The sequence below is a fragment of the Abrus precatorius genome, unplaced genomic scaffold (assembly GCF_003935025.1).
Source record: "Abrus precatorius isolate BTA unplaced genomic scaffold, Abrus_2018 Scaffold11, whole genome shotgun sequence".
In the NCBI taxonomy this organism is placed as follows: Eukaryota; Viridiplantae; Streptophyta; class Magnoliopsida; order Fabales; family Fabaceae; genus Abrus; species Abrus precatorius.
The window spans coordinates 1,219,746-1,229,233 of NW_020874303.1; the positions used below are offsets into that span (position 1 = coordinate 1,219,746).

Genomic DNA, 9,488 nt, shown 5'->3' on the forward strand with positions numbered 1-9,488 from the left:
TTAACTTAATTTAATAGTTAATTTTAATTAAGAATAAGTTTTAATAAAATTGAATAATTTAATTATGTTTATAAATATTTTTTAAAATAATAAAATTTTAGTAAATAAATACTCAATGTCAAAACTACATATTACATGAAATAATTCTTATCAGTTGACAACGTGAGATTACGTTAATTTGAAGTTATTGACAAATTATATTTAATATAAAATAATTAAATATTTAACACAAATTTCACTTCTATAACAAACACACATGAGAACCCATCTCTCTCTCTATCTTTCCTTAAAAGTCTACACGTGTGAATCTCATGGCCCACCATTTTCTGCCACGTGGCTCTCTCACCTTTGCCATCTCCTTCTCTTCCCCCACTTCCTCTGTTCCCACCATCTCTCTGTTACACACACACACACTTCACATCCATTCTCGTAATTCTCAAAAACACAACCCAAAAACGCTATCTTTCAACCCTTCTTCATCAATCCCAACACACCCTTTTCCTCATGCAACATCAAACATAAAAACAACAAACCAAACTCACTCACTACACATAAAAACACAACAACATTAGTTCTCATTTTCCTTAATATTCTGGAAACCTTGTTGCACTTGATTAAGCACTAATGTAATATTGTCATTTCAAGCAACAACACTATATTATTTAAAGCACGTACAAAAGAAAAAAAATTGTTTTTCTTTACTTTGATTTTTACTTTTTTGAGAAAATCAGTGAGAATATAGTGATGGCTGGGAATGAATGGATTAATGGGTATCTGGAGGCTATACTCTCAACTGGGGCATCAACCATTGAAGAGAATAAGCCTGCACCTGTGACTCTAAAAGATGGAGGGCATTTCAATCCTACAAAGTACTTTGTTGAAGAGGTGGTGACAAGTGTTGATGAGTCTGATTTATATCGCACATGGATCAAGGTGGTTGCCACAAGGAACACAAGGGAGAGAAGTTCAAGGTTGGAGAACATGTGCTGGAGAATTTGGCATCTTGCTCGCAAGAAGAAACAGGTTCATATGATTTGTTTTTTATCCTTTTCTTTTTGTTTGGAATTGTTACCGAATGGAAAGAATTGGATTGAAATTAGATGTGATTTGTGAGTTTATTGAATTCTAAGGTTGATGTAATTTTGAAGATGTTTCATGCAGGAATTCATTTGTGAATCGAACGATGTCTTTTGTTTTTGAGATTCTAAATTTATTGAATGGCATGATTGAATCAATGGCAATATCAAATTAAGGGTGTGTTTGGATTAGCATCAAATCCACTCAACATGTTCTATTTCAACGCTACAAATTATAGATTTCTCGTTGCAACGTATTTTATTGTGGTTTAAGTGAGTTAAATGCATGATATTGTCCAAGTAGGAAAATTGCTTGTGTTTTTTCTTGATTGATATTTTGATATTCTTAGCGGATTTTTTTATTTTAAATTTATACTGAATTTTTTAATCTCTGTGATTTGGAAGATTTTTTTTTTCTTTATTTGAAGGAGGCATTGATGTGACTGAAGGTAGGATAACTTGTTATTCTTATTTACATCAGAGATTCAAGTAATTTTTATTGAACGTACACAATTTAGTCATAAATATGTATCTGTATGTGCACTGTACATTAACTTGACCTTGTCCTTTGGTTCGGAGATTCAATCCAATTTATTTATCTTAGCAATGCCACATTTAAGAACAATTAACAATGATTATTATTTTTGTTTCCAGTTTAAGATAGAGAAGGAAGTTTTTTTGCTAATTAGTTTAAATTGTTTGTGTTAAGTGTTGAATTCACTATTCATGGTCCTTTATCTAACAAATTTGTGGTAACTACCATTCACTTGTGAGTTGATATATGCAAGACTACAATAGGCAATTCTTGTGTGGTTTGTGTAGTTGGAATGGGAGGAAGTCCAGAGGGTGACAAGCCGAAGATGGGAGAGAGAACTAGGACGTAGAGATGTAACGGAGGACATGTCTGAAGATTTGTCAGAAGGAGAAAAGGGTGATAGTATTGGAGAGATAGTGCATACCCCAACGAAAAAATTCCATCGTCAAACTTCGAATTTGGAAGTATGGTCAGATGACAAAAAAGAAAAGAAGCTTTATATTGTTCTGTTAAGGTATACTATCCACACTCCCAAAGTTATTTTGAAATGATAATTTTGCTATTAAATTGTCTAGACAAATTTCCTAGTCTATGACAGTATGTCAAGGAATACCTAATAATCATAGTAGCAAATAGATTCATATTTATTCCTTTGTCAATGATCAGCAAAATTATTAGCTTTGCTTTAGATGCATTTTACTTTTTAATTTGGATGATAGGTATCGGAATCACTAAACCAGCTATCTGAGACAATCATAATGGCACTTTTTTGTTCTTAAAATTTTTTCTTGGTTTCTCATAGTGGAAAATGTTCTTGGTATTGTGGTGGCTGTCTAAGGATCAAACTTATTAATAAATATAATGAAACTGAAAATGGAATTGTATTGCCAAGCATTTACTATCAATAAATTAGAAAGTAGAAACCACATGTTTCATATGAAATTTTAATCATTTATTTATTTTTTAAAGTAGCTTCATTTTTTCATCTCTATTGCTGTGAAACGCTTCAAGAAATAAATTCTAGAGACATGTAATTAATGTAACAACTTTTACAACCTTTTACTTCCCATAGTTTGCATGGATTGGTTCGAGGAGAAAACATGGAGCTTGGTCGAGATTCTGATACCGGTGGACAGGTTCATGACATTTTCACGCACAATCACAAATTTACAATATATTATCTTTTGTCCTTCCACTTGAATGGAGATAATGCTTGAACAAATATATTTCCAGATTAAATATGTGGTAGAACTTGCTCGTGCACTTGCAAAAATGCCTGGAGTATACAGAGTAGATTTGTTTACACGCCAAATCTCATCACCTGATGTTGATTGGAGCTATGGAGAACCTACTGAAATGCTAACAACAGGTGCAGATGATGATGATGATAATGTTGGGGAGAGCAGTGGTGCATATATAATAAGAATACCTTTTGGTCCACGAGATAAATACCTCCGAAAAGAACTTCTTTGGCCCTATATTCAAGAATTTGTAGATGGAGCATTAGCTCACATTCTCAATATGTCAAAAGTATTGGGTGAACAAGTTGGTGCAGGCCAACCTGTCTGGCCATACGTAATTCATGGACATTATGCTGATGCTGGAGATTGTGCTGCTATTCTTTCAGGGGCTTTAAATGTACCAATGGTGTTGACAGGTCATTCACTTGGAAGAAATAAGCTTGAACAACTTCTTAAGCAGGGACGCCAATCGAAGGAGGATATTAATTCAACATATAAGATGATGAGGAGAATAGAAGCAGAAGAACTCTCTCTGGATGCTGCAGAACTTGTTATAACTAGTACAAGACAAGAAATTGAGGAGCAGTGGGGACTTTATGATGGATTTGATGTCAAGCTGGAGAAAGTACTGCGTGCTCGAACTAGACGTGGTGTCAATTGTCATGGCCGATTCATGCCAAGGATGGCGGTAATATGTTAACTGATACCACTTAAAAATTTGAAGAGTGAATTCTTCAAATCAAAGTTATAATATTTTTCGCCACTCAACTCAACTACAAATCATCTGCCAAATGCCAACTAATCTTGTACTTTAAAAGTTAAAACTTCTGCAAAACTTCCTTTAGAAATGGAACTACCTCTAAAGTTCTAACTTCATACCAAATGAATACGTTGGTTACTTTTTTTGTTCTTTTTCTATGCTAATTGCATCACCTAAATAGACTATTTTTTTTAATGAAATTCTTCAGGTTATCACTCCTGGCATGGACTTTAGCAATGTTGTGATCCAGGAAGATGGCTCTGATGTTGATGGAGAGAGTAGTCAGCTTACTACTAGTGCTGAAGGTTCTTCGCCAAAAGCAATGCCTTCAATTTGGTCAGAAGTGAGTAACTGATATGCTTACAAATATTGCTCATAAATTACAGTTGATGGCTTCCAACTAACAATTTTGTGTAGGTAATGCGTTTCTTTGAAAATCCCCACAAGCCTGTGATCCTGGCCTTATCAAGGCCAGATCCAAAGAAAAACTTAACCACTCTTTTAAAAGCCTTTGGAGAAAGCCGTCCTTTAAGAAAACTTGCTAATCTTGTAAGTTAACATAATTCAGTTTTCCTCTCAATGGAAACTGTTTTTAAGTACTTGCAGAAGGACTAACATGTTTTCAAACAGGTTCTCATAATGGGAAATAGGGATGACATAGATGAAATGTCTTCTGGGAATGCTAGTGTGCTCACAACAGTGTTGAAATTGATTGATAAGTATGACCTATATGGGCAAGTGGCATACCCTAAACATCACAAGCAATCTGATGTTCCAGAGATATACCGATTTGCTGCAAAAACAAAGGTATGATGACGTTTAGTGGTTTACTATTTACATAGAAATAAATTCCTGTATTTTAACAGTTATGAACAGCTAATAACTTAAAATTTCTCTCAGGGTGTTTTCATAAATCCTGCTTTAGTGGAACCTTTTGGTCTTACTTTAATTGAGGTAGGATTAACTAACTAGCTATTTTGGTGATACTGTTCTCATTTAATGTTACATAATCCTTTTTTTCTCTTAACATATTCAAACTCATGTAGGCATCAGCACATGGGCTTCCCATGGTAGCCACTAAAAATGGTGGACCAGTGGACATTCATCGGGTAAATGAATTTAATATTAGTTACATGGAACCTTCCTTCTACTTTCAGTGTGAACTATTTTCTTAGATAGATTTGGAAAACATACAATTAACATTTATATGCAACAATATCTTGTCACACTGGTGGTTGTAGACTCCAAATTTTCTTTTACATGTTATGACAGGATCCTTTGGATGTGTAATGACCTTGTAGCCTCTTATTATGTCTCCTTTTGTTATGTCAGGCACTAAACAATGGTTTGCTTGTGGACCCTCATGATCAGCAAGCAATTACTAATGCATTGATCAAGTTGTTATCCGATAAGAACATGTGGCATGACTGCAGAAAAAATGGTTGGAAGAACATACACCTTTTCTCATGGCCTGAACACTGTCGTACTTATTTGACTAGGGTGGCAGCATGTAGGATGAGGCATCCACAATGGCAAACTAGTACTCCAGGGGATAGTATAACTGTTGAAGAGTCTTTCAATGATTCACTTAAGGATGTGCAGGACATGTCCCTTAGGCTCTCAATTGATGGTGACTTAGCTGGAGCAAGTGTTGGCACTGACATGCAAGACCAAGTGAAGCGTGTCCTAAGCAAGATCAAAAAGCCAGATTCTAGTGGTCCAAATGACAATGATGGTGGGAATAAGTTGCTTGACAATGTACCTGGAAAGTATCCGCTATTGAGGAGAAGACGTTGGTTGATTGTTATAGCACTAGATTTATATGGCAACAATGGAGCTCCTGAAAAGAATATGACCAAGATAGTGCAAAAGATCATTAAAGCTGTTCAGATAGACCCTCAAACTGCAATAGTTTCAGGATTTGCTTTGTCCACGGCTATGCCATTTCAAGAAACTGTAGAGTTCCTTAAATCAGGCAAAATTCAAGTAAATGATTTTGATGTTTTAATTTGTAGTAGTGGAAGTGAAGTTTACTATCCTGGTACTTTCACAGAAGATGGAAAGTGTTCACCTGATCCAGATTATGCAGCTCATATTGACTATCGTTGGGGTTGTGAAGGTCTAAAGAAAACTATTTGGAAACTTATGAATACTACTGAAGGAGAACAAAAAAAATCTTCCAGCCCCATTGTGGAAGATTTGAAGTCTAGCAATGCTCATTGCATCTCATACAAAATAAAAGATCTCAGTAAGGTATGTGTGACATTCACTTCTATTTTCACGTAAGATAACTTAGGTGCAGTACCATATGTACTTTTGGTTCTATTCTCCAATGTTTTACTTGGATATATATGCTGAACTTTATTATCGAGGTGAAACTCTAATTCTGATTAGATAACAACACTAAAAGTACCAATGGTACTAAGTTTTATTCTTTCGCATATTGGCAGTTGTCAAGGCTCTAATTTTATTGATTGAAATGATGCTAGTAATTACCTTTTTCAGGCAAAGAGAGTTGATGACTTGAGACAGAAGCTTAGGATGCGAGGCCTACGATGTCATCCTATGTACTGTAGGCGGTCATCTAGCATGCAAGTTATTCCACTCCTTGCATCAAGAGCACAAGCACTCAGGTAACAATTCATAATAAATAGTAAAGGAGATTTTTGTAGAACTCATTAGTTAACACGTACTCAAATTAAAGGCACTGATGCTAGCTAGCTTACATGCTAAGAGTGTTTCTAGAAATCTATTTTAATTCCTTTGGAGGGAGGAGCTATAAGAAATCGCCCAGTGAGCTTCAAGGGAAAAAAATTCTATTTAGAGTCTTGTTTAATAAATCAGTTTTATATATATATATATATATATATATACTCTCAAACCCATTTAAATCTGTCTTAAAATAGTTTATTGTTGTTAAAGGAAAGAAAATATTTACTTAACATTACATGAAACCTTTAAACATTGTTTCTATCTGACATCAATTTGGATACCTTTGTGTTTTGTATTGGTGTAACTCTTCATACTTCTCGATATTAAAGATGATATTTTATGAAGATGGTAGAAATCAAGTTGGATGTAGGTAACTTAAGGTTCAAGCCTACTGTTCCTCGTCTTTAATTTAAAGATTAATCTGAGCTATGAAGCACAGACAACTCGTTGACACGTATATGTATGTCCTATATTTTAGACATTAGCACTGTCCGTTGTCTATGTAGGAGTGTGTGCTTCATGTAATATGAGGGACTTGGCTAGTGCAATGTTTGTGTGCAAATCTTACACATCTTACTATGATTTATAATTGCAAAAGAAATGCTTAATATTCAATAGTTGACTGTTTACTCTTTAATCATATGTTAGGTATCTCTTTGTCCGTTGGGGACTGAATGTTTCAAACATGTATGTCATTCTTGGAGAAACTGGGGATTCTGATTATGAGGAATTGATGTCTGGAACTCACAAGACCATAATCATGAAGGGTGTGGTGCCTAAGGGTTCAGAAGAAATGCTAAGAGGTCCAGGAAGCTACCAACGAGATGATGTTGTACCCAATGAGAGTCCTCTAGTAGCATGCATTAAAGAAATAACTGAGGACAAGATTGCTAAAGCTTTGAAAGAACTATCTAAATCTGGGGTAATGTGAGGTGATAAACTACTAGATGCAATTTTCTTCTTTATTATCTTTTATTTAAAAATATGAAAACAAATTAAGTAGTACCAATTGATCAATTTGCTTTTGTAGAGAACAAATGGGAAATGGATGTAATTTTTTGCTTTGTGAAGCATAGAATCTAGCAAAAGTAATATATGGCTTATTTTTTGACAAAATGCTTTTTGATGTAAGAACATAAATAGAAATTTCTCTTTTAAAGTACAAGTGCAGCTGATGAGTAATCATGAAACCTTATTTTTTGGTTTTGGAGGGGAGGGCAAATTTTTTTTAAATAAATATATTTCAAATTAATATTTTTTAAAATAAAATATATAAATTGATATATTACTTAATATATTACTCATATATTTATTACTTAATATATTACTCATATAATACATAAATCATATATCAATTTTGACGGCTAAATAAACAATTTGATCCCAAGCAAGGAATAGCCAGGTACACAAACAAAGGATGCAACTTTGTCTTCATGTATATCTTGTTACTTTTCTTGTTTGTGAAGGATTTCTCAGTGGCTAGGGATGACAATTGTTTATAGATTTGATGGGTAGGTTTAAATTTATCAGAGAGCGCGGAATTCAGGACTAGGTAATTGCGTGAAGTTCTTTTTATAGATGAATATAAATTTGGAGAACAAACCCACTTAATATGTTTATTATTATGATTTTAAAACCAAAATTTGAATAGATCATTGTATAATTTTTTAATTGAGTTAATTACATGATGCACTTCTAGTTAATATTTTTTATTTATGAATTTTCATAATTAATTTTAGTATTGAAATAATATTTTTATTTTATTAGTTTGTAAAAAATAAACTCAGTACAAAAATTTATATTTTTTTATAACATGTAATTCTAATTTAATGGTTAGATTGATAAAAATTATATTTCGCTTATATATATATATATCACTTATTTTCTTTAAAAGGAGTATCTAAGTTAGATTTTGGTATATTTTTAAAAAATATTTTTATATAATAAATAAATAAATAAATTTTATAACCTGCCAGTACACTCTTAAAAGTGTGTTCAACAAAAATTAGTGAGTTCTACACCATTTAATTTATATGGTTGATTGAAAAACTTATATATGCAAAATTTTAGATCAATCTGATGCTTTTAAAATGTATAAAAAAAAAATTGTGTGTGTTAAAATATTGTAATCATGTGTATTGTTAAAAAGTTACACAACTTTTTAAATTAAATTTGTAATTTTAATTAATTTTTAATTTTGATCCTCTATATATGATTGTATAGCCCAAATTTTTAATCAAATTCTCATATTAAAAAAATATAATCACTAAATACGTCTCATGTATCTATATGTATGTATAACTTATTCAAATTTAATGAATAAACACAAAAGAAATACTAATAACAAGTTATTAGTTCATATATATAAAAACTTATACATTTTAATTCTTATACAACAAGTTGTTGTGAGCGATTCTTTATTGATTTCTACATATAAGATATTATGTATTTTGGTATATATTAAAAAATATAATAATACCATTGTAACTTAAATAAACAGTGGAAGTAAATTTATAATGTTTTTATAAATACCAAAATGTAAATTAGAAAAAACAAAAAAAAGTATAAGAGCTAAAATTATAAATTAAATTTTTAATATATTTTTATTATTAAATTTTTTTGTGAGATTTACTTAATCAATAAAGAGTGATATCTGCGATATATAATAAAATTTATAAAAATTTTATGAAATAACAAAAAGAAAAAAACTTAGAACCTTAATAGAAATCTTAAGAACTTTATTAAGTAGAATAAAATAAGGTGTCACATTTTATAAATAAGAAATTAAAATATTTATTTATTTATGATAAATAAATAAAATAAGTTCTCACATATATTTTGAGCTGCGAATAAAAAGGGTTCTCAGCGAATCAGCTTTATTCTTTGATTGAGTCGTTGCCATTTGAATATCATTAATGATTTCAGATGTCAACAAATGCTGCGTCCTTTTCTACTGCAAAATGTTTCTAAAGAGTTAATTATCATATTAGAACTCAACTTTAGAAACTTTTATTTTTAATCATTTTTTAAAGATAGTAAGATGGACCAATTTAATCGTTAAATTGTGTTAATAATTATGTATTGTAAATTTTATATAATTTTAATATATGTATGTTATTAAAATGTTAATATTTATTTATATTTTAAAAACATATTACACGTTA

At 31.5% G+C, this 9,488-nt stretch overlaps 1 protein-coding gene across 1 annotated transcript; it reads left to right on the plus strand.

Moving 5' to 3' along the window:
• The first annotated feature begins 382 nt into the window (after positions 1–382).
• Positions 383–7,479, plus strand: LOC113855239 (probable sucrose-phosphate synthase 2). Its single transcript, XM_027486792.1, has 12 exons — positions 383–1,023; positions 1,899–2,125; positions 2,684–2,747; positions 2,845–3,540; positions 3,821–3,955; positions 4,030–4,161; positions 4,243–4,419; positions 4,513–4,566; positions 4,659–4,721; positions 4,945–5,865; positions 6,118–6,245; positions 6,973–7,479. The coding sequence occupies exons 1-12, from the start codon at positions 745–747 to the stop codon at positions 7,253–7,255; spliced, it is 3,159 nt and encodes a 1,052-aa protein (XP_027342593.1). The 5' UTR covers positions 383–744; the 3' UTR covers positions 7,256–7,479.
• Positions 7,480–9,488: the final 2,009 nt, after the last annotated feature.